Genomic DNA, 26,591 nt, shown 5'->3' on the forward strand with positions numbered 1-26,591 from the left:
GTTCCTTTTTATTATTAATTGCTTTTGAATAAATCATTATATGTGATTAATAACTAGGTAGTATCACCAGAGATGGGAGGATTAGGAGATGTTTAAGGGCAAAACAGAAGTGTCAAATTTTAGTCAAGATTAATAGATCTATTGTGTACCTTGTTAGGGACAAAAATGAAAAATTGCATTGCACAAAATAGGTGGTTTTCCATCAGGTTTTGAGAGGATTGGTTTGGAGAGCAGCTGCAGTCCAATATCTTTCCGCATTGACACTAGAAATCCTTCCAATGCATTTAAGCTTAAGCCCTGTTAGTCTAGACTTGCCTTGTTTCATAATTTGATTTGCCAGCTTATCCTCCTACTCTTCTCCTTGAGTTTTAGTAACTTAAACACACTAAAACCACCTGCCTTGGTTTTCTTCACCCAAAATAAAACTAAATATCATTAAAAATAAAATCAACAATGGTAAAATACATATGAAATATATTTTATAGCATAGTTATATAATGTATAAAATACAATATAAAATAAAGTTTCCTTTGCAAAATTAGCTGCCTCACTGCTAATTTCCAATTATGAAATATTATAACACAGTACAGGTAGTCCTTCACTTACAACCACAACTGAGCCCCAAATTTCTGTTGTTAATCAAGACATTTGTTAAGTAAGTCTTGCCCCATTTTACGACCTTTCTTGCCACAATTGTTCAGTAAATCACTGCAGTTGATAAGTTGGTGAACCGGTTGTTAAGTGAATCTGGCTTCTCCATTGACTTTGCTTATCAGAAGGTCGCAAAAGGTGAATCTGCATGACCCTGGGACACTGCAGCTGTCATAAATACGAGCCAATTGCCAAGTGTCCGAATTTTGATCACATGACTACAGGGATGGAACAATAGTCGTACATGTGAAAAATGGCCCTGACACTTTTTTCACTGCTGTTGTAACTTTGAACAGTCACTAATTGAACTGTTGTAAGTTGAGGACTACAAATAATAAAGGTTATTATTATTCCCTGTGGAAGATGTCCATTTTTCCTCTACTACGTGCACTTCTCTACTCATTTGCCCCTCCCTATTAGGATGTGTCCTTTTAGCCTATGCCTTGAAAGCTTATTTCTTTAAAGCAGGTGTGTTTATCCTTTTCTTCACTGGAATTCTTGAGTTTACCTTCTGCTTTTTGCAGTTTGGCTCATTTTAATTTTGAAGCAACTGACAGCATCACAGGATCCCTTTCTATTCTTTCTAGGTAAGAATCTTAAAGGGGAAGTGTAAAGTCATCTAAAACCTACTCATTGTATTTTGAGCACCAATTGTCGTAATGGTTGGAAATAAAAGTAATAAGTGGTCTGTATATGCCAGTCATAACAGATCTGGTTTTATTCCCAGACTCAGCATAGGCAAAGTTGATAGTCAGTGAGTGTGTGTGTCTGTGGATGAGTATATGTGCATGTATGTGTAAGAATCTTATTCTGGAATTTCATGCATGTCTGCTCCAAAGATAAACAGGGAACAAATTTGCCAGTAATGACTGGTCACCATTCTTCACTTCTAATGTCAGTTGTTTAACATATTTTATTTGAGTCTGGATTTGCCTGTATATCTGGCACTATTAAACAGATAATTTCTTAATGAGCTTTGCCTGTTCAACCATAATCTTCAGAGGAGGGAAAAGGCTAGTGGATTAAAATCTGCATTCACCTAGTAATTTATATAACTGTGTTTAGATTAGTAATCTCACAAAGATTTGTTTTATTTTTTTAAATATTCCACACTAAAACAGCACTGTTCTAGGATCACAAAGTTAGCCATACTGCTGGGAATTCTGGGAGTTGTAGCTCATTTGGAAGATAGCAGGTTTACATATCAACAATGCCTGTCATTGTAGGAGGGGAGGTGTGTTAATTATGGTGGCAAAAAGAAAAATCAAGGATCTGATAATATTTGTTCTGATTTTATTAAAAGGTATATCATTTGGGCTGATGTGAACAAGCATAAAATACATTAATTAGAATCTATCTATCATTAAATCTATCTATCATGGATCTGAAGGCATGGATGTTCTCAGGGAGGAACAAGATGGCAGTATAGGATCTTAATCAAAGCCTTGCCCATTTTATACATGAATGTCAAGTGGTTGGATTTTGATCACAGTACTGGACCCACCAACTTGCAGATTTTGACTGCCTCTTGTAGACACTTCTGCTTAAAGATAGAAGTCCTCTGCATACTATTCTTTTGATCTTCTTTTATGCTGTTTTTAATATATTTTACAGATCTATCTTTCTTGGGCAGGGGTGTTAGACTAGAAGATCTCCAAAGTCTCTTCCAGCCCTTTGATTATATGATTCTAAGTAGGCTGCTGACATAGCTTCTTACTGAGAAGGTACCCTCTAAAATTTGTTCCTATCCATTTCATGATATTATTGTGGTAATTGACTGAAGAAGTGGGGAGACCCAGTGTGGTATATTAGCTAGTTTTATATAGAGACTCATGTACTAGTTTACCCTCAGTTATAGAAACTCGGTGGTTGACTTTGGGCCATCACTCACCTAATCCAACTTACCTAATGGCTGGAGTTGGAGGGCAGGGATGGGGAGGAGAGGTTAGACTACATAGGTTGCCTTCAACTCCTAACCAAAAGAAATTGTATATAAATTTAAGAAATAAGTAAAGAAGTAATAAAAGTATAATCAATCTAAGCAGAAAAGATGATTATTTACCTTCTTCTTGGATAGTGGATTTAATGTATGAATATGTGTAGCATCCCCCCCTCCTTTCAATGCTAGCGGTACAATCCTCAAGATATTGCTTAAGAGGAAATCCCGGGGATTCAGTGAATTGAGCTGCTAATTAGCTTGTATCAGCCATAGTTCTTACAGAAAGTTCTGGTTTTTGTAACAGGAAACTTTAATGTTAGTTTTTATAAATATTTGACTTTCCTGTCTAGAAAACAGAAATCGCTTTTCTCTGGAGTCAAGATGGAGTCAAGGCTCTATTTCTCTCTCCCCACCCCAAGGGATACAGAGGACATCTCTTAGTCTGGAAAGTGTCATTTCTTAATACTGTTAGTCTGAAATATAAATAAGCCATTTTCTGAACAGAGGGCGAGCCATGCTAGCCTGTGAAGAGACACAATTAGTCTTAAAAAAACTAACAATTTGGGGGCAACACAGGTCACTTCATTAGAGTCATGAAGTTGTGAGGTACATATATACAATGAAGCCAGAAGGAAATTAAATACAGAAAGTACAGATTGAGGCTACTGCATTATTAACACTATTCTTAAAATGAGACCATGTCAATTATTGATAAACCAGTGTTTTGTATGTGTGTATGTGTGTATATGTGTGTGTGTGTGTGTGTGTATAATAGCCCATTTTTCGGATTCATATGCACAATGAAGAGTTCTTGGATTCGCCTGGAGAAATGTCTATGAAAAGACAATGGTTAAAAAAAATGCCTATCCCAGAAAACTAGACTTTTAGGAGGGAATATTTTCAACATGGAACAGAAGAGAAGTCATCATTGGAAAGAAAAATTGCAAGAATGAAATCTAAAGATATTTCAAATGCTCATGTACAGTATATGACTAGTAGAATGAATGAGATCAATAGCAAACTGAATATATTTAAATGAATGTGACATTATTCCCTGGAGTAGAGGCAGTCCTTGAGTTATGAACACAACTGAGCCCAAAATTTACGTTGCTAAGTGAGACATTTGTTAAAGGCGTTAAACAAATCACTGCTGTTGTGTAATTAGTAACATGGTTATAAAGTGAATCTGATTTCCTCATTGTCTTTGCTTGTCAGAAAGTTGCAAAAGTGATCCTGGGACACTGGGCAACCATCATAAATATGAATCAATTGCCAAACATCTGAATTTTGATCATGGGGGTGCTGCATCAGTCATAAGTGTAAAAATGTTCATAAGTTACTTTTTTCAGTGCTGTTGTAACTTTGAGCGGTCAATAAATGAACTGTTGCAAGTCAAGGACTACCTGTAATAGAAATACTGTGAAAGCTAATTTTCCAGGGTCACTCAATAGTAAGCAAAAACCAGACAGAAGCAGTGGTGGGATTCAATTTTTTTTACTACCAGTTCTGTGGGCATGGCTTGGTGGGTATGGCAGGGGAAGGAGACTGTAAAATCTCCAGTCAGAGGTGGTATTTGCCGGATCTCTGAACTACTCAAAATTTCCAGACCTGGTCAGAACCTGCTGAATGCCAGCTCTGGACAGAAGCAAATGTTGTTTAAAATAATAGAAGCTTTAATCTTCAAGAAGAAATTAGGAAAGTGTGTCAGTAAGCATTACAAAATACAGATTTGCAATATTATAAATTTCATAGAAACAAAAAATCTTGCTAAGAACGGTTCTTAATAAACTGTGTTTTACTAGTTTGCATTTTAAATATACTTTACAGCATTAAGGAAATTGGTTAATATGATGTTCATAAGTTAAACCACCATTTCAATGTGTGTTATTATTCAAAATAAAACAACCTCTAAACATTATATTTTACTGCATCCTGAATGAATCTGTATTCTACATATACCTCTAGTTGGTGGGATGTGATGAAAAGAACATTGGCTTGCAAAATAATCTTAGATCAGAGACCCTAATCATGCTTGGGTTGTATTTGTTCAGGGGTGGGATTCTACCAGTTCGCACTTATTCGCTAAAACCAATTGTTAACATTCTAAGCAGTTTGGAGAACTGGTTGTTAGAAGAAATTACTGGCCTAATCCTGTAAGGAAGGCAGGAAGGAAACATTCTGGTGTTGCTTACAGAAACCGCCTCTCCGTTAACCTCATTACATTCTTGGCAGGACTAGACTTCCTGTCTTAGGAATGTCTCTGGAGTTTTTTTCCCCTCCTTTGCTGGTACTTTGCTTGTGCAGAGTGACCATTCAAAGTTACAATGGCACTGAAAAAAGTGACTTATGACCATTTTTCACACTTAGGACTGTTGCAGCATCCCCACAGTCATGAGAGGCCAGGCGAGGAGATGTGGGCCTCGATGTGAGTGATATAGAGCTGGCCACACCCAGCCAATAACATGACCACCAAGCCATGTCCACCCAGTCACATGACCACCCAGTCACATGTCACACCCACCACCTAAACCACGCTCACAGAACCGTTTGTTAAAAAATTTGAATCCCACCCCTGTATTTGTTGTATATTAGCTAAAATGTCCCCAAACAGAGGTTGATGATGTGGCGTGGGTACAACTGAAGGTGGTTGTCTCAAATTGTATTTTTTTGTTTTGCCAAAAAGCTTACACAAAAGCCTTGTTTGATCATGTTTACTTAGCATTTAAGCTGATCTTTTCTTGTACTTACGGCAACTTAAGTCCAAAAGCAAAAACATAATTGGACAATGACACTTTTGTGACAGTGCACAAAGGATTCAGTCCAGATTGCATGGCTATCATGTCCCTCTGTTGGAGAGCTGCCTGGCTACTGTGCTCTCACACTTTTCCACACCAGAAAAGCAATAGCAGTCATAACAGTGTGGAATATTTTAATATCTATGATATATATGTACAGTATGTAAGAGTGGCATTTATTTATACATATATGTGTGTGTGTGTGTCCCAGATATTTTATATATATATCTATTATTTTATTTGGTTTGTCAATTGCTTACAAGATAATAGGTATAAGTAAAAACATAGTTATGAATACATGGATACATATAAGAAAAATAAAAGAAACAATATCTAAATGATATTAAACTAGGCTCATACAACAACCTTTACCATAACAAATCTTTTCTTGCCAGTTATTTTACACTCAATTAACCTCGAGTTCTTTTCTTCTTCATTAGTGCTGAAACAGCATACTATCTAATAGCTTTACCAAGTAAGAAAAATGTTGATTTGAAACCCAAAAGATTTTAAAATGAGTATTCTTTTAACTTCACTTTGAAATTCTTGCACTTCAAGGAAACTGAAAAAATAAAGGAACAATTGAACCTTCTTCATTAAGTCCTCAGCTACCTAAGAAAAGAAAATTAACCAAGGAAACAAAATAGTAATTTTTAAAAAGCACTGTTTATTTCCTAAGGGAATAGCAATGTATGTATGTATGTATGTATATGTGTGTGTGTTTCTCTCTCTCTTTCTCTCTCTCTGTGTGTTATTTGATCACCAAGAAGCCCTTTAGTTATAACAAATTTGAAAAAGGAAAAGTATGATATGAAATTTAAATGATACAGTAAATAAAATTTCTCTTAGTCCTTTTACAGGATCAGATGGTCATGAATTCTGAAAGTCTTCCATCTGCCCCCATCTCCCTTGGTAGTCAGCCATTCAAGCAAGATTTTTCTATATACATTCAATACATTTCAATATTTTAATACCTGACACCTGTTACTTCCTGAACAAGTTGTTCCTCAATGAAGTAAGAAACAAACTGAGACATATTACAGGTAGTCCTCGTTTAACAACCACGATTGGGACCTACAACTCTGTTGCAAAATGATGCCATTGTTTAATATCAAGTGATCACTGCAGGCTTACATTCACTGCAGTCATTAAGCAAGAAATCATGTGATTACAACTCTTACTTCCAGCTTTCTCATTGATTTTACTTGTCAACAGCTGGTTGTACAGTGGGCAAATGGCAATCATTGACTTGTGGGATGCCATGATGTATATCTGAAGAGAAAGTTAGAGAGAATATAAATATAAGAAACACAATCCAACTCCCCCAAGTGACAATATATATCTGTACAATAATATACAAAGATTATGCTTTGTTCAAAGTTCTACTTGAGTTTACAATATGGGGAAGCATTGCGTGCCAAAAATGTTCATAAATTTTTAGAAGAAGGGATAAAAGCAGGAAAAAAATCTTTTTGCTGACTGTAGCAATGCTGAAGTAAACATGTCAACTCTTTGAGGTACATTTCAAAACATCAAGTAGTTTGCTATAATTTATCAAAAATATGCTTAGAGCAATTTAAAAGTAAAGATCCTATAATGTTGCCCAGGTTTAATAATTATAAGGTAGATTGATTTAAGAAAAGAACCTCAGGAATAAGCCAATCAACAATTCTGAAAGTCTTTGGCAGATTAATTGCTCCAAATTTCAAAAATAAGATACTACACATTAAAAGCAATATTTGGAGTTTCCCGCTTCTTCATAGTTTTGTTCATGCTGTTTAAGATGTCTTTGTCTAACAACGTTTTCAATCAGTCTCTGTAGTCCACCATATATGAAGGGTATCACATTGGAAAAAGGTGGGTTGATGTTGCATTTGTTATCCTTGTGATGATCGTAACCATACATGTTTTAATTGATAGCAAACAGCCTTTGCTAAAGTAATCCATAATAGTTTATAACCTCAAGAGTGAACATCTTCGTGCCTGAAATTAAGGCGCATGGGAACCTTTCACAGATCTGATTTGTGCAATGCATGGATTTTGTTCATGTGGAATAAACTGTGAAAGACTGCTATTTTTAGTTTCATGGCACATTCCCGGCCAGTTTTAGCTTTGACATTTGCAATTCAGAGTGATTTAAGCCAAAATGGAAAAAAAAATAATACTCATTTCCACTTTCCAGAATCTCCAAATCCAGCTTGGATGTAAACATTGCTTCCTTGTTTATTATTTCTTATTTAACCAAAAGCTGTTGTTTCTCTGCAGTTTAACTAGTATCTGGCACTAGCACATTCATAAATATTTGCAAACCGCCCCCCCCACATGTCCTTCAGTTACATGTCTTTGACCCTTTACCCATTGTGAGATGGCAGAAAATAATATCCACATAAAATTTGCAGCTCCCCATCACTGATTCCTACTCTGTCTCCGTTGCACAAGAATGCCAACATCATTTATGATGCTAAACAAGCACTGTACCAGTTGGAGGGAAAAACATTATTATTTGTTCAATTATTAAACCTATCTCGCTGTGGGGCTACTGTAGGTCACCAATTCCATACTTTAATTCAGTAGGAATGGAAAGAGATAGGATTTGACAAAAATGGCACTACTCTGCTTAGGCTTCTATCAATTGTTCTCTGTCTCTCCTTCTCCACTCATCTGTTAAAATACAAGTTGACTAAAGTGTAAAAAAACACCCATAGGAATTGCAAGGAGAGAGTCAAGTCATTGGCAGAGATTCTCAAGGGAGAGCACTTCTGGCTACTATGTAGTCAGAAGACAGACACCAGATCGCAATACAGCAATCTTCCAAGGTAATCGTGTGGAGTAAGATAATGGTTTCTCCCAGAAATGGTTGCATTTTTTAGATTTCTCTTAAAAAGTACAGTCATTTCTGGGAGGAAACATTATCTTGCCCCACGTGATTACCCTGAAAGGATGCTGCATTGTGATCTGATGTGTTTCTTCTGGCAATGTAGTTCTGTGGGGACCATGTGGAGGAGGACACTTAAAAGGCTGGGACAGTAAAACAATGAACGATCTATTGTTCAATGCTGCAGCAGGAGGAGGAAAGCTAAACTCCCTGGCAATCTTTAAAAAAAAAAAAAATACTGTAGTGCACTTGTATTGCTGGCAAAAAATTATCAGCTCCAGCAAAGATATTTCTGCTTTAACCTTAGCTGCTGCACTGTTTTTAAAAAAAGTAAAATTTCTGCCTAGATAGAAATTGAGAACCTTATTGTTTCCTATAGAGTAGAAGTACATAATCTGAGACCTAGAGATATATACTTTGTTACCCCAATGTCTTCAGTACATGCCCCAGCAACTCTGCTAAAGCTGTTATTGAATTCTGATTTTTAATATGAAAGAAGAAAATTAAGTGTGGTGTTACCAGTAGTGTCAATCACTTTAAGATTATCGCTACAGGAAAAATTGAGCATGGACTATTGCCACTTGGAAGAAAATGGACTGATTACAAATTTTTACTTGTAAAGCTAACCAATTAAAATTATTGTTGGCATTCATTTATATTTATATGAACTTAATTTCATTTATTTTCTTGGCTGCACTTAGTTGCTTCCTTTTCTATATTGGCTATAGATGCAGGCTCCTTAAATGTTGAAATGTAGAACATTTTTCCCAGAATAGATGTCTCTCAAGGGGCAAAACAGAAATCTCTAATTTTAGTTTTTCTCCTGAGCAACTAGTTTTGTTACTCATAACTGATACTGTAGTGGCCATGTTGCTATATATATTTAGCTATATCAAATTTCCTTGTGAGCAGAAATAATTAACTTGCTCCATTAAGAGCAATCTAAAACAATGAAAATTGGATCACTGATATAAATGATAACAGCATCCATGCAATGGGATACAGTAATTCCATACTTATGCCAATGTAAGTGAAAATGGGATAAGACAAGTTATGATAGGATAAGCCAACCTTCTAAGAGCTGCCTTTTTTCTAAACAGCATTCCTAATTTGTTTTACATTCTGGTCTATTTTTGTCTCATGTCTGAACTATGTAAAATGGCCCAGTAATCATTCAAGATTTGTACAGGATGTGTAATTTAAACAGATATTACTCAGAGCAGAAGAAAGTTTAGAAGAAACAAAATTGAATTTAGTTTCTTTAAAGCAGCACCACTGGGGACTGATGGTGCCAGCTGTGTATATGTTTACATAAAAGCAAATGCAACATGTTGGGAATCAATGCCCTGTTCAAAAAGGGCTGCACAGTTACAGGATAACCCTACATCATGTTTTCAAAGAACAGATGCCCACCTGAGATACCTTACTTTTTGGCTTACTTTTTCATATTAATATTTCTTTACCATCTTCAATCTGCCCTATTTTCTGCCATTGCCCATCCCAACCATAATGGTATGTGGGAATGATGATGGGAGACAGAAGCTAAATTAACAGTCTGATAAAAGAAATTTGAGTGCAAAGCACAAGGAGTGACAGAATATCGCAGAAGGGATCCTTCCTGGTTTTCAGGAGAATAAAAGTGAAAGATGGGGAGGTACTTTTAGACTTGCAAGCTTCTGTTAATGTAATCTCACTGTTGAGCTAAAACTCCTGGTTGTGCTTCTTGCAAACTTAACTAATAGAACAATGATAGCAGCTAACCTGACTTCCGGTTTGAGTCCCTTCACTGACAGACCGAAACCGCAATCGTGCGTGGTTTCGATCCGTGCTCACCGCCGGAGCGCCCTGAGCCGGCTGGTTTTGGGGCTAAGCCACCCCGTAGAGGTGGTGAAGAGGGGGGAGACTGCCAGCAGGGTTGAGGAGAGCCCCATCTCTCCTCCCCAGCTGGCCATTACTCCCTTTCCTGAAGGCGGTTGCAGCGGTGGTCAGAAATGGCCACCTCAAAGAAGAACTCGACTGGAAAAGAATGTGCAGGAGGAAGATAAGAAGAAAAAGTTTTGGTTGACTGGGTTAAATTGCAAAAGCAACAACGTAAGGTACCCTGGAATTTAAACTATAAAAAAAAATAACATTGTTCCCAAAGAAGATTTTGCAGCAGCGAAGGAGAGAAGAAAGGGAAAAGATTTGTTTTTTTTTTCTTTCCTTCCCTATACTGACAGCTAAGAGATCTTAAGCAAGAAATTGGAAAAAAAATCCACTTTGACAACAATAGGCATTTAAGCTGAAAATAAAATGCCAAAGGGATAATAAAGATTTCTGGATATTTAAAAGCTTTTAAAAGCAGGAAAGGAGAGAAAAAGAATAAAAGGGCAGGATCTGGAAAAATGGAGGAGACTGCCTGGAATTAAAAGGAATTTACAGTGAAACCTCAACAAGATTCCTAAAAGATACATTTTAACTGAAACTTGGCAACAAAATAATAGAACCCCAGGAAGAGAAAAAAGAAGCAAGAAGAAATAGCTTTGGATTATTTGGATTACTTGGTGATGTTTGGATTTTTGGTTATTGCATTTAAATGACTAAAATCAATCGGGTGGTTGTTTAAAAGTGTTTAAAATGGCATCACTTTTAGAAGAACTGAAAATGGAACTTAAAAAACAGAAAGAAGATGCACAAGAAGGAAGAGGTTCTTTTGGCTTCGTATTTCAATGGAGATCTGGAACTATGAGAAACAACAAGAAACACTTGTAGAACAAGAAGACTGGGACAAGGAAGGAGCCATCTTTAATGATCAAGTAATTTTTTGTGGTGGGGGAAGGAAAGGGGGAAAGAGAATGAAAAGTTTAAGATTTGAAAAAACAACCAAAAAAAAGAATAGTTTGAAAAATAAGTATAATATTAGAAAACAACAGAAGAGGGGATTACAGAAGAGAGAATTAGAAGTAGAGAGGCAAGGGGGTAAAAAGGGGAGGGAGAAGAAGAGGGGGAAGAAGGAAAGGAAAAGAAATTATGAAGGACAGAAACAAGATATAGAGAAACAGGGAAAACGTATAAGAATTGAAGGTATAAGCCTGTTTAGAGATAATGGGTGAAAACTTAATTGTAAAAGGGATTCTGCAAAGGTACATAAGATAGTATTGTTATATTACAAATAGAAATTTTTAGACAATATGATTAAAATGATGGATAAAATATTTATCGTAATCTAGTGGAATGTTTGTTAATAAATAAATGAAATAAAGTGAATGAGAGAATTAAATTAGGAAAGGATGGGAACATTTTAATTATTAATGATTTATAAAATATAAGTGAAGAGAAATATGGGAGAAAAAAAGAATTAATTATGGAAAGTTTATAAGTGTTTCCAAGGAAGTATGACATTTAATTGAAAAGAAATGTTAAAGATGTTAAGATTTTAATGAATATTAATGATAGAATTGAATTAGAATGGAATGAGTGCTTTATTTACATATATATATATATATATAATCTTTTTTTAAGAATATAGTGTGTATTTTAAGAATGTACCAAGCAGAATTCGATTGGAAGTTATGTATTATATTGAATGTTATAATCTTAAAGGTATACATTGAAGCTTAAATAAGAGTTGAATGGATAAAATTAAAAGATATAAAGGTATCATACTCCAATTAGTTACTACAGGGGAAAATTTGCTTAATGAGAAAAGATAATATGAAATTGAAACAGGACAGACAAAAGTATAAATATAATGAATTGAATTGAGATGAGATAATCAAAATAAAGTTGAGAAAATTAAAAGAGGGGAAAAATTATGTAGAAAAGGTAAAACAGTAATAAGATATGGAATAGAACATAAAAATGAACATGAAATTGAGTTTGCGTCTGTATGAAGAAGTGATAACCCGGGACCATGCTATTTTCAAAAAAAGATGTTTTATTTGTATTATTATTTTTTTGTGAAAACCCAAATAAAATTTTCCAAAAAAAATATGGTTGCAGCTAACCTTTAAAGCCTTTTATCATGCAACATCATGATACATCGGCCAATGTCTTTTCAAAACTGAATCTGCCATCAAGAAATTGGCCTGTTTCTGCTTCTACAGCCTCACATAGTTCAAAATGAGAGGGTTAGGTGAAAAAGCATTCTCAGTGGTGGTCGCCTATTTTATGGAATACTTCTGGAGGTACAGACGATCCCAGCTTTTTGGCATTTCACAAACTGACTAGAGTGGTCAGCTTTTTCTGGGTATTTGGCCTTTAATGAGCACCTTTAGGAGACTCAATTCTTTGATGACAGTCAGGATTTCAGGCAGACCCCAAATACCCAGCTCTTTATTTTGACTTACAACTCAGATAGGATTTTACTAAGTTTAATGCTATTTGTTAATTTGGATGTTTTTACTTTATTGTTCTTATATTTTTATTATCATTGTAATAATGAAGCCAATTTAATACAAATTGAAATGATTTATTAACTAAAATGATAGACTGCTAATTTCTCCAACCCTTTTTAATGTAAATGTTTTAAATAGTTTAAATCGATTGACAATTCAAGAAAAATTGCCTTGAGTTGAATGGCCAACTTTATTCTGTAATGTCACATGTCTACATTTTCCCTTGTGACTTTTTGTAATATTTGCTTTGATCATTTTACATATTCCATCACCGCTATTGTCGCTATTCCAAGCAACTTGCACTTCTATTAACATTCTACACAGCAGGTTGCAGAATGAATTGCAATTACTCATCATCTTCTAAAAGGTTTTTACAACTCACGGTTTCAAGACATGTCCATAACTCAAAGGCAGAAAAAAGGAACAAAGAACCATAACAAACTGGAGGGGTATGTTTTCACATTGTATAGGAATCAAATATTTAATTCTATTGCTGTGAATTGATATCAGTTTTCATGCAACAAACAAGCAATACTAATAAAACACATTGTTGCTTTGTCTTATAATTTCCCCTCTTTTTTAATTGTTAGAGAGTATATGATTTCATGCAATGTGTGTATATATCAAAATGGAATTGTTTATTACAATTATAGATAATTGATTATATAATCATTCTTTATAACAGAATAACAGAGTTGGAAGGGACCTTGGAGATCTTCTAATCCAACCCCCTTGCTGAAGCAGGAGACCCCTATACCGTTCCAGACAAGTGGTTATCCAGCCTCTTCTTGTAAACCTCCAGTGATAGCACATCCACAGCTTCTGAAGGCAAGCTATGCCACTGGTTAATTATTCTCACCGTTAGAACAATATATTTACTACACAATATATTTGTATTATATAATGTATTTATATAGTACAGTGTATTTATTTGCTTATCAATCAATCAAATTTAGATGCCACCAATTTCATTTTGACTTGTGGCTTACAAAAGTTAAATTGCCCATGAAATGCATGACAGTATAAGCAACAAAACACCCACACCTACAATAAGAAGTAAAACATTAAAGTATTCACTAACATGTTCATGGAAAACAATCTAACAAAGAACACAAAGCAGTATAATGCCCTACCATTATAGTTAACTAAAATATACCCCTAAAGACAGCAACAATTTTATGCAATCAAACAATTTAAACTTGCAAAATAGAAAGAAGTCCACAGGCTCTCCCATATAGCTTGTCTTTCTTGCTTTCCAGAAGATGCCCACAGTGGGGGTTTACTTAATTCCAAAGGAAGCTGTGGTATAACTTTGATGTTAGCAGAAAAACATGATGTCCTAGCCTGATTCCCTTTATCTCAAGAAAATGTGAGATTAGCCAGAGTTTCTCCCATAATTAATGTACCAGTTGGTTCTAATTGGAACACAGCCTGCTTCCTACAGCAGAAAGACTGACCATTTGTTGAAGTCATGTCTCCATCTCATGACCAGCTTGCTGTTGAGCTGGAGAAAGCATTCTGGCATGAAAATAGTATTTTGTATTTTATGCTAGCACCAGGCCTCCTTTGTTGTGGATTCTTAGTTTGTTGAGGACCTTTTGGGAAATTGATGATTTGTTGAAATTTGGCTGTGCCAGACCTGGAATTATTAAATTACAATCTATCAATACTTGAAGGACACAAGTTGCTATTTGGAAGAAGATGAAGGGTCAAACCAATGGGTTGCATTCTCCAACACAGCATTTTCCAGCCTTGGCAAGTTTAATATGTATGGACTCCAATTCCAAAAATCCCCAGACAGCATGCTTTAAGATGTGTGGACTACAACTCTGCAACTGGGGAAGTATGGAAGTTGAAGTCCACACATCTTAAAATTGGTAAGGTTGGGAAACATTGCTGTAATCCAAATCCCTATTGGAAGCATGCACAATGCTTCCCTGGTTCATTATTTCTACTAGCTGCCTCTTTTCTCTATGGTGTTTTCTATGGAATTGATTTATGTATTTTTCTTAAAGTTGGAAGACAATAAAACTGATCCCATTGTCTTGATAGTCAGGACAAAGGATAAAGGAAGAACTAAGATATCAGCTGGGCTGCTTCACAGACAGTTATCAAGGTCATAGCATTAGAAATGTCATCTCCATCTAAAGGCAAGGAAAAGCCATAGCTGAAGTTAGAATATGATTCTGGATTGAGCATCCAGAGTGAAGAAAGAATAGATGCTCATATCATATGGAAGTGAATATGGTTATAAACTTCCTTCGTGAATGTAAAACTAACCCCCCCCCCCCAAAAAAATCAACCCTAAATAAAACAATCATGAGTTTACGTGCAAGGAAATGAAAAACTGAATGAGAGTCAATCAAGAAAAATATGAAAATGGAGAGATGGGCGGAAACTAGGAAAAGTATACTATGTGCACTAAAAAAATGCATCAGAAGCAGTGGTGTATTAACCATTAAGCACACTAAGCACATGCTTAGGGCACCAGGCCCAAAGGGGGCACCACAAAGTTGAGAATATGGCTTCATTTGTACAGTATGTTACAAAGGAGGGGGACACCAAGATTTCTCAGTGCTTAGGGCACCAGTGAGCCTTAATTCACCACTGATCAGAATTACACCAAACGAATATTTTAGTGCTTTGCTTCTAATTTTAATTTATGGAAAGTTAATAGTTATACCAAACTTCTGATTTAGTTTTGCCATTGCAAAAGCTTCCAGTCAGTTCAAGCACCCAAACCAAACAAATACTGGTAGTCCTCGACTTGCGACCACAACGGAGCCCAAATTTTATGTTGTTAAATGAAACATTTCCCCATTGATTTGCCAGAAGTTTGCAAAACCAGATCACATGAAACCCAGGATATGGCAATGTTCAGAAATATGAACCAGTTGTCAAGGGTCCGAATTTTGATCCCGTGGCCATGGGGATGGTGCAAAGGTCATAAGTGTGAAAAATGGCCATACCTCACATTTTTTTCAGTGCCGTTGTAACTTTGAATGGTCACTGAATGAACTCTTGTAAGTCGAGGACTACCTGAGCACTATCAGGGTCAGAGCTTCTGTTTACAAGCTGAAAACAGTCACAATTGGAGAAATTCCTTTAGGCAGAGGCAGCGTGGTCTTCCGTTCAGGCGACATAACAGTATCAGGGCAAATAGTTAATAATTGCGTGTGAGGTGGGGTGGAGGAGCACGTGTGTTGGGGGAAAAAGTTGTCCCATTAAAACTGCGCTCTCGAAACGTCTATCCACGTGAAAGGGAACATTAGTGGGGTGGAGAGTGATTCTCCATAACTTTCTACTAAAACTACTCGGGGGCAGGGACAGAACAGGTGAGAATAAGCCATGTTCCTTCTGCAACGTGGTGGTCGGAGACAGCCTGTGAAGACAGGACCCGAGGAGATGGAGGAGGTGAGGCCATAAATTTACCGCTCGCCTTCGGGCGGGCGAAGCGGCGCGCGGCGAGAACAAGCGAGAGGCGAGAGCGTGCGCAGCGCGGTCTCCCCAAGCGGCGTAGTCGGGCGCTTGGGCGCGTCTCGCTTTCAGATCCCTCCACTTGAGCTCAGGCGCCTCCTTATCCTTAGGCAGACGCCGACTCCCGGTCAGAGCCTCACTCGAGCGGAGACGCTCTGGGGCGCAGCTCCTCCGGCGCTCCCTCGCTGCTCTGGCTAAAGCGGGCAATCATGGACCATGGCCTCAAAGAAGGGGACGCTGCCGGGCCGATTGCTGGCGACGCCGCGCGAGGAAATAATGCCGCCGCTACCACTGCCGCCGCCGCCTCCTCCTCCGGCGGCGTGGTCGTGCAAGTGCGCGAGAAGAAGGGACCCTTGCGTGCCGCCATCCCCTACATGCCGTTCCCTGTAGCCGTTCTCTGCTTGTTCCTCAACACCTTCGTACCTGGACTAGGTAAGGCGCCCCTGCCCTTCGCAATTGCGCGCCCGCTAGGCGGCGCTCGCGTGACTCCACTTGCAGGGAAAGGGGGAGGGGGGGAAATCACTAGGCGGGTGCCCCAAACCAGCGGAAATTCCTCCGTAAGCGAGGCGCAACTTAGCCGCCCAGGTGCGAAGGTGTTGCCTGGCGTGGCGGCTGGGCGGGATATTCCGACTTGCGTCGGTCTCTTCCTGTACGTTTTGGGTTAGCGGGGAGCTGCCACTTAGGCAGACGCTTTCGCTGTCACTCTCGGGCGGCTACTTGATTCCGACGGTTATCGCGGTTGCTGGGGAGGTGGGAAAGTGGGTCTATTATAAGCGTTCGCTGGCAAACGAGTCAAGCTGCCTGACAGGCTAGTGGGAGCAAGTCGCATGGAGAAGAGGAAAGTCCGCGCAACACGTTTGACGGCTGTAATAACTCTTCTCTATAGTATCACTGAAGGGAGTAGAGTGGCGAGCCTGCACTCCCTCGCGGTGGGTTTCTTATAGGGGAAAGCGGGGCTTTCTGTTGGATCAGGCCGAATGTTCAGTATACAGTCCTTATACATATACATCCACACAGTCTAGGACTGTCTCTTTTTTTTGGCAGTTGACCAAATATACAAGCAGAGCCTAAAAACATTTTTAACTGATGTTGGTAGAGCTGTATTCCATTTGATTATCCAAAGTTCTGGAGCTAAGAACTATAATCATCTTTATCCTCTGTGAATTTCTTTCAATTGCTGTTAAAAATAGTACTCATTTAAGTTAGTAACTGTTGCTAAGTACTGGGGTTTCGAATTTTGTAAACCGATTTTTGGGTTGTTTATCCTGAATTCATTGTGATGTTTTAGAATGGAGCCAGGAGAAGTCTGTTCTCAAAATACTTTATTCAAAACCCCAAGCAAAAGCTGAATAATGCTTTTGCTCACTCAAGTTCTGGCGTTCTTGTTAGGACATGAACAACTACAGGTGGGGGAAGAAGTGTAAGCATATTTTGCTTTAATTGTAAGAACATATATAGTAGTATAAAATACACAATTTCTTTTAAAGTTGGTGAGGTTGATCTGCAACCACCAGGCGAAATGTTTTTGCGTTTGATTGTTGGCTTTTTCTTTTAAACACTGAGTTCTCTTCAATAGAAGCCTCAATTCTCCACAAAATTTCCATTTAATTAGAAAAATACAAACTCTTTCACATGATGAAACAAATCCATCCAAATGGAAAAAGAAAATACTCTTGCATTAGAATGGGGATATTTAGGAAAAAGTCATCATCCAGAATTAGGTCAGTTTTATCAAAGAAAAAGATTACTGAAAAAAAGTTTCATGCCATCTCATGGCTGAATTATACCTCTTCTGATATGAAGATTCAGAGAAGCAAAAATCCCATCTGTTGTATTTCTCCTTCTAGTATCTGATGTGACAACCTGTCAAAAAGATGAGTTATTTTCTTCTTCTAGCTATATTGACTATTCATGAATGGAATTCCTCTTTGTCTTGTCTTTCCTTTGAGAAACGTTAAGTTTTGCAGTTATTTAAACTTGTTAATATATCTGGGATAGAATGACAGAACTAGAGGCTATTTGCAAAAAAAAGAGAGAAATTGTCACAATGTCTTCTTTATTATAAGAAATACTATGGAAAATATGACAATTGTGTGTGGTTGGCAAAATTCTTGAGTACAAAATAACTGGGTAATGTGTCCTTCAGCAGCACTGAGTGAGATAAAACTTTACATATGGTGACATTGTTAAAATAGCATGCTGTTTAATCCTCCTGTAAATATCTTAAAAGCCAAAGGATATTGCCATGGAATTGGCTCTAGACGTTCTTTTGCATGGTGTGTTATTTCACCTCACACCCACATTGTTGATAATAATGCATGCTAATAGTTGTTATATTTTAATTAAAATTTAAATTTATGAAATACCAATCAGCATAAATGAATTTCCTAAAGGTTATGTCCCTTCTTGATAAGGTACTGGTGCAATCTAAGACCCCCTTCAAATATCTCCATGATATATGGCATATATTCAAAAGGAAATACTGTGAAGAATATTTTGTAGAGTTTCCTCTGGAGTTGCATTACAGACTCTTTCCCATAAATAAGAACTACCTTGTCTTACCTGCTGGGACTACCCTTTTCCTCTTGTATCATAATTGTATCACAGAAAACCATGCCATTTGAATCTAAGATTGTGCCCTAAGCTACCAAATCCATCAGTCAAAGCTGCATGTTTGAGGAGAGCTGACTGATCTGCCCCTCAGCCTCTCCATACAATATAGACACTATTTGGGGGCATCCTAGAAAGGTCTAGGACTTTTCATCTCCTACCCTTGGCTGCACCTTCTTCTCTGCCAGTGTTCCTCCTTGGGCAATTCTCCTTTTCTCCTTGGCTGACATTCCTGATTGGTTGGACGGCGAAAAGCCCACGATGAACCCTTCTTGGGCAAATTGGCCGTGCCGAAGTGCACAGGATGGAGGGGCCCAGGGCGAATGGGCGGGGGCGTGTCAGCCGAGGATAAAAGTCAGAAGAGAATTCCCCGAGGAGGAACACTGGCGGAGAAAGAGGCGTGGCCAAAGGGAGGAAACAAAAAGTCCCATTCCATCTTGGAAGCAGGTCTATTTCAGATTGGCTTCATTGCAGCTGCTTCCAAAATAGTGCTCACTTCTGGGACGGTGCCACACTGCCTCCATGTAGGAAGGCCATGTGGCAGAGAGGCTTTTTCCCAAATGACATCTATAAAAAATGTAAGTGACCGAGCTGTGGTGGGGATTGGGGAGAAGGATGTGAGACCTAGCAGGGCTCAAAGCCTGCAGGGACCTGGCAGGGAGGGATGTGGGAGGAAGGAAGTTAGGCAAGAGAGTTGCTTCAACATACCTGCAGTTGATCATAAGGTGAACAGAGTAGGTGAATTCAGGAGAATCTGAATTTTGTTTATGTGACCATATTGGCACTTCAGTGACCATAAATTCAGGCAGGAGTCCTAAGTCCCTTAATTCAGCACCATCATAATTTTGAATGGTCACTGAATGAAGGGACTATTTATAAGGCATGACATCACACACAGACTTGATTATTAGATTCTGCAATAGGTACAATAATATACCTTACTGTAATTTCTCCTTCAAATGAATTGATGATCCTAGAGGTTCACATCCTAATACATCAATGAACAAGTATAGTGTTTTTAACTCATTTGATTAAGTGTGTTCCCTTTATTTAGTTTTAGGATTTGTGTGGAAAACAAATAAGATTTTAGGTCATATTTATGCAGAAATATTAAAGATGCTTACAAACTTGTAGGTACCACTGTTTCTAATATGAAAATGAAAAGTCACTAACCAACCAAAGTTTTTAAAATTCAGAGCATCAAAGCATTCTGATTGGGAAAATATATATTTCCATTCAGCAATTTTAGGTAGGTTGTATTCTTTTCATAGCATTTCCAAAGTCTTAAAAGTAGTAGCAGTGATATGCTAATTAAAGGTGTTAACTTTTTTTTTTTAAATAAAACTTTTCATGCACTAGGAATTATTTCAGACAATTTCTCATGAGAAGTATTAGATTTAAATCTTATTCCCAGAAATATGTTTTGGTGTCTGTTGTTTTCAATACAGCTAATTTCCAAACTGCTAAATGCCTGTCAGAATATCAGAGGAGCCAAATAATAATTTTCTAGTTGTACCCATAGAAGCTCACATTCAAAATAACTTCCATTCCAAAGAAAGTCAGAAGCCCAATGGTATAATGGAAAATCTGGAAAATTAAACCCACTATTTTTAGCTGGGAGTGGCAGTAAAAGAGAGGTAATTGTGGGTCTTTCGTCCTGATTCTTTTATTAAAAATCCATCAATTGTTGATTATCTATAGTAGGTGGGATTAACATATTCTTATAATCTATTGAACTAAGTGTTGCAACAAAATTCATTTTCGCAAGATTTATTCTTTCCCATAGACTCAGGGATATTTTTAACTGTTGTTATAACTCATATCGTTAATATCATTTACTGCATCTACATCTAACAAAAATATTTTTCTTGGAATTATTACCCCAAATATTTAAGAGATCCCAAACAAATAAATCCTAGTGTTTATACATTATAGAGTAACACAAATATCTTGGAAGAAAGTATGCAACAACTATGTTTCAACTTTATTTTATTTAGTAAATTTATATGATTCCCCTCCAACTCACACAAAGGTAGATTTCAGGCAGAGTTATTGTTACTAAAACATTAACTTAGCATTGGAAAACAGGAACACATGATTGCCTTCATCTTCAGTCTCTGAAGAAAGAAAGGCAAAATGCTGACAGGTTTACAATATTATTAGTATAGCTTATATTAATAAATCAAGTACATATTAACAAAATATTTCTTATATGTCTATATCGTGATACAGCTTTCTTCAGAGGGCAGAGATTATTATGCAATTGGTAATATTTTTTTAATTCCAATTTATTGTACATTCAGAAAATATACTTGGGTAGAGAAGCTTAAAAGTTGTTGATTAGACCAAAGTGTTGTCAGCATGTAATTACAACTTGTATTTAATTTCAGCTAAACCTTAAATACCTATAGATCGTCTATTGAAACAGGCCAAATATTCTAAGGCAATGGTAGATATGTTTTAACATTCTTGATGGATTTTATAATAAGGTCACCCAGAATTTTTAATGACAAATGTCCAATGGAATAAGATAATTTTAACTCTATTCTGAAAGCTCAGTAGGGGGAGTAGCCAATCTGGTAGGGTGAGAAGCGGGAAGGCTGTGTATAACAGCTGAGCCACAATTATAGGTGGGAGTCGAGGTAAGTAAGCCTTTTAAAATTATCAACAGCACTTTGAATTGCATTCGGAAGCCAGTTGGCAACCAATATTCACTATGCATAGATGGCAAGCAGCAGAACAATACATCAGACTTAAACTGCAGGGATCTTGGCCCATAATAAGTATTTTAACAGCAAAAAGCATAGGAAAATAATTGGAGGTAAGCCCACCCATAGCTTTACTTTGCTTTAGTCAATTGGCCTAGCAACTCTTTTTTTCAGTAGAACTTAATCCCAATATTACAACATAGCTAGGAGAGAAAATTATTTTGAGTGGATGCTACATATATAAAATTGATTTCCTTTATCCACTATTTTGCAGGCCTCAAATAAGAGGTGGAGGGAGGAGAATTAAGAATCGATGAGTAAAAACGATGCCAGGATTTGAGAGTTGCTTGTTTCATTCTATTCTCCTAAAATCTTTGTATTTCAGGGATGATGACAACATTAAGCCATAGCACATTAGTAGCAAAGTCTTAGTTTATATTTTGCATACCTATTGAACACATTTTCCTTCATTCACCCACACAGTTCAGTCACGGGAATGCAGGATCATTGGCTGAGCCCCAAGTTGTGCTGCTACAATGTTGGGGCAAATTCTTGCTCAGGTGTTGGGTTAGTTGTTATTATGGCATTCTATATATTGGTCATCTGTGCATTCGCTTGCTGCTAGTGTTTCAAGAATGCTACTGCCAGATGCTTAGAAGATAGTGGAGTTCCTTGGGAAATGGCGGCCATTCCTGAAATTCCTCTCTTTGAAAGACAATAGGAAACTTGCAAAATTGATGTTGATTTCATGGGATAAACCAGGTAAGAATCATGATCAGATGAGCTATTTCTACTTTATTGTAAATCTATATTGACAAAATCTTTCAACTGATTTCAGTTCTCTCCCCTGTCTCATTTACAACACAAAAAAGTGGAGAAGATCTCTTCTAAGCCTCTGAGCCCACCCACTGTCCAGTCGTGACTGTGCTATCTCTTATCTAAGGGCTTTCTTGTCTTTGCCCAATCTCCCATGGTCTTTCTCACATATCATTACATAGCCCAAGTGACAGAAAAGATGTTACAAGTTCATTGGCAGACACATTGGATGCAGAGGTGGGATATGACAGGGTTAACTACCGGTTCGGGATTTACGAGCTTCCCTACCCGCTGTGAGCTGCGCGCCTGTAAATCGTCATTAGCACACTGCGTGCCAAGAAACAGCCTTTGAAACAGCCCTCTTTTCTTGTTTTTTTAACTGCAGCTGTGTCTCGTTCGGCAGCTGAAGTTGAAAAATCAGGAAATAAAGATCAGGTAAGAGCCCAGGTGGGCAGGTGGGCAAAAACTTCAGCAGACATAGAACCGGTTCTATGTCTGCTGCTCTTCAGAGCTACCGGTTCTACAGAGGTGGACAGAACTGGTAGAAACCCACCCCTGATTGGATGGGACTAACAAGTTCGAAGTACCAAATGCAAGATGGAATTAATTGAGGGATGCCTCATATAAAAGATCCATCAATGGAAACTACATGTCCTCAAAGACTCAACTATAGAAAAGAGTAGTAGGAATTTCTCCACCATGGATGTGAGGAGTAAAGAAGCAGTAGTCTTAGTAATCCTTGTCCAAATAAAACTCCTAGCCAGGGTTTTTGAATTTGCCAGTCTATAAGTAAAAATAAATAATCATGTTTGCCAAAGCTAAAAAGATTAAAATCCAGATGGCAATTTCTTAAGCCATTTTCATTTCTAGTGAGAGAGAAAAGCAGCCTAAAGCTGCTGTACGGAACAGTCCTTTACCTTAATGTTATAGGTGAACCAAACGACTCCAGCTTGTTCAACAAATTATTATTAACACAAATTAGTTCCGTTTTTGAAGTCAGGTTTTTCATGAACAGCAAATGTTTCATTTACACTGTTGAAATGCTTCTCTCAATTTTGTGCCTTCCTTTAGAAATTTTTAATTAACAGCCATCCTCATCGTGTGTGAAATTTATGTAGGCATTTCTGTGATTTGGATTAATTTTTTTAGAGTTCAGATGTTAATATCAACTCATCATCATAACAAGAGAGCAGTGAACTAGGCTTCCTACCTGTGTTTTTATTAGACTGATCAAACTGTGTCTTCAAAAATATTCTTTTGCTAATATGGTTCAAAATATTTATAAGAATGTCAATTATTTTTATCCTTCTAGCAAGAATGTTTAAGTTGCTAATTAAAAATTCTGGTATGATAGCTTTATTAAAAATACATCTTGAGCATTCTGGATGCTTACTCCTGCAAATTATTTGTACATTTTTTTTATCTGTTGGTTGCAAAATATGTACTGTAATGCAATTATTACTAGAACTAGATGATTTTTTTCAAGCTGGTAATAGATGGCATGTAATTTAGTAGATGCAGAATTGTATTCGTAATGGTGTTAAAATCTCTCATGAATAATTTATTTGCATTAAAAACTATATGTTTAAGATAACTATTACAGCCATTAATGATTATTTAAAAGTAACAAATATAAATTACATTTCATCTGAATCTGATATAAATGAGTCCTGAGGTAGAATCTGGAGCTGAAGTGAGGGGAAAAGTTAGGAGACTGACTAGTCTAGAATTGCTGAGGGGAGTGGGGGAATAAAGGAAAGCGTACCCTCTCCAAAGTAGTTTCTCTAGTCAGTGCATGAATCTGGCAAGATTCCTGTTAATAGGCAAGTAACAATAAACACTATTCTGACCAGCTGCCTGTGTCATCCTTATTCCTTGCACCTGACAGTTCAACAACATTTTATAACTGTAAAAAATAAAGAGTTTTTCTTAGAAGTTTACAAACAAAATACAACAATAATTGTGAATTGCAGTTTTTGCCTAAGTTGAAAGTTACAATAATTGTGCAAGATACTATGCAAAACAGATAAAAATACTTTAAAATGAGTATAAGAAATTATTTATTTATTTATCCAATAGAATCACCTGCCTTGAATTAATCTTAAATGATTTTTTAAAATAATTTAAATTTACGATGTGGCTGTCCTTTATTTTCTGCATACAGGGAAAAAGTGTTTAAGTGTATTTGTGAAAGAATATATTTTGCATAAATGGTTCCTGTTAATTTGCTATTTTTAAAATATTTCTGAGTTCTTTCTTGTTGCCATGACAATTTCATTTTCATAAACACATTTTTGTGGTGTCTATGTCTGTTCCTATCTGACATTCTGGAAATTATATAAAATTGAAAAAAAAACAAATGAGTAATTTTGATGTTAAGCAGATAATGCTATCAATTTTTATTGGTTGTATATTTATCCATTTTATTGGGGTAATTTTACACTGCTTTTTGACCGCAAAATACTCCTTCAAAGTAGTATACAGTCCTATACAATAAATAGCTCAAATGCCAAAATCAAATGACAATACTGTAAAATTGAGACCAAAATAGAATGACTTATACACAATACATTTTCCTAAAACTAAAAGCTGGAAAAATATCTTCACAGTTCATCCAATACTCAGAAAGAGGTGGAATCAACTGCTACCTGGAATCAACGGCTACATGAAACTTTCAATCAAATGAAAATGCTCCCCATCTCCTATGCTATCAATATCTTGCACAAGTTTTTCGAAAGTATGAGAAGAAGTAATTCTCATACCCAAGGTAGGCTTTGTAACAAGCTGAGTCTGTTTAAAAAGAACTAACAACAGAGAAGCCAAGCAGGATCTTTTTATAATTCTAATACAGTGTCAATTTAGCAAGCTGCTAATAAACAGAGTGGGGAAGGGACATACCAGATTTCAAATTAATTTGGGCAAGATATTATCATAGGTTAAATCAGCTGATGTCAGAATTTCAAGATAGCCCAGACTGGGAGACCAAAACCATAAATTCAAATACTACCTTTACTGTAGTTTCAATTACAGAATCTTGCAAGTCTGAAAGTGCTTCTCCTTTCCTCTGCCTTCAACTGTGAGTTGCTTTATCCACCTCCATTTCTGTACTCAGACTGCTCTTATCAGATCATTGTCTAGGCTATATTCCTTCCTCCTGTCTCTCAAGGTAATTCTGATAGTCCATTATAATTGCAAAGTTAAGAATTAAAAAGATTAAAAATACTTGTGCCAAATATATAAATTGTATCTTATTTGATTGGATATTCTATAAACATGCACTGAGACAATAACACGAGCAATCATGCATGTACATACATGTAGCATCCTGCCCCAGGAACTGCTGGAAGCCCACATTTTTACAGCTTTACAAAAAAACCTGGAGTAGGTACCATATGAACTTCAGGGCAAATACTATTCCACAGGAAAAGCATAGCTACCGAGAAGACACGTCTAATTCCCACAAAATGACAGTGCTTTACAGCTGCAACCTGAAGTGAGTCAACTCTAGTAAATCTTGCTGCCAGGGGAAAGTATTCAAATTCTAAGCCATAAATTGCATCTGAAAGCCCACTGGTAATCAGTGCAACTTGAGTTGAGCCCAAGCTCATTTCTTTCCCCAAAAACTTCACAGCCTCCAGGCATTCCCTGTCTATCCAGAGGTTAAGATTTAAAACTGAATACCATTTGTATATTGATGATGCTTGACACTCATGCTAATGGGTGACCTCATCCACTTGTCTCATGTAGATGTTGAATTGGAATACATAAGGAAAGTGTCAAACTCTGTAGAATTCTATATTGCAAGAATTTTGCATTACATCAGTCCCTATGAACACCAACTGAAACCAGCCCCAGAAGGAGAATCACTATAGTACAGTGCTCCCTGCTCCTAACTCTCAGCTAGAGTTTTTAGAATTGAATAGGGCCATTTAGAATTGAATTTAAAAGGCCCATTGGACACTGATAATTGTAGTAAGATAATCATATACTGCAATCCTCATGATCACTATGTAGACTAATGCGGGCATAATCATTTTTAGACAGACTTATTTTTCATCTTTCTCTAGTGGCATTCTAGGCATCTCTTCTGGCTACTCTATTTCCCTTGAATTGTTAGAAAACCAAGGGGCTCAGTATGATTAGCTGCTGCTTACATACAGTCCTATACAACACAACTGACACTTCCCCATTGGTGGAAGCAACTAGGGTTTCTGGTGAACTATCCACCAAAGAAACAGGAAAATTTCCAAATACCATCTGAAAACCAGTTGGGTTCCATTATGCATCTATTGCAGACCAGTCTAAGAAGGTCCATCTTTTTTCAAGATGGAGGACATCAGAAAG

General features: G+C 37.0%; 1 protein-coding gene across 4 annotated transcripts in view; it reads left to right on the forward strand.

Moving 5' to 3' along the window:
* Window positions 1-15,951: 15,951 nt before the first annotated feature.
* STUM (stum, mechanosensory transduction mediator homolog) overlaps window positions 15,952-26,591 on the forward strand; it is a 39,981-nt gene continuing 29,341 nt past the window's right edge. Inside the window, exon 1 of one of the 4 annotated variants that reach the window (XM_087934366.1) lies at window positions 15,952-16,545. In XM_087934366.1, the coding sequence (XP_087790492.1) occupies window positions 16,323-16,545 (223 nt within the window). In that variant the 5' untranslated portion in view covers window positions 15,952-16,322. The remainder of the gene's footprint in view (window positions 16,546-26,591) is intronic. The other 3 variants (XM_026695662.2, XM_087934355.1, XM_087934382.1) reach the window with 3 other exon arrangements.

This window comes from Pseudonaja textilis, chromosome 1 (genome assembly GCF_049901715.1).
Source record: "Pseudonaja textilis isolate UNSWEBS1 chromosome 1, rPseTex1.2, whole genome shotgun sequence".
Taxonomy (NCBI): Eukaryota; Metazoa; Chordata; class Lepidosauria; order Squamata; family Elapidae; genus Pseudonaja; species Pseudonaja textilis.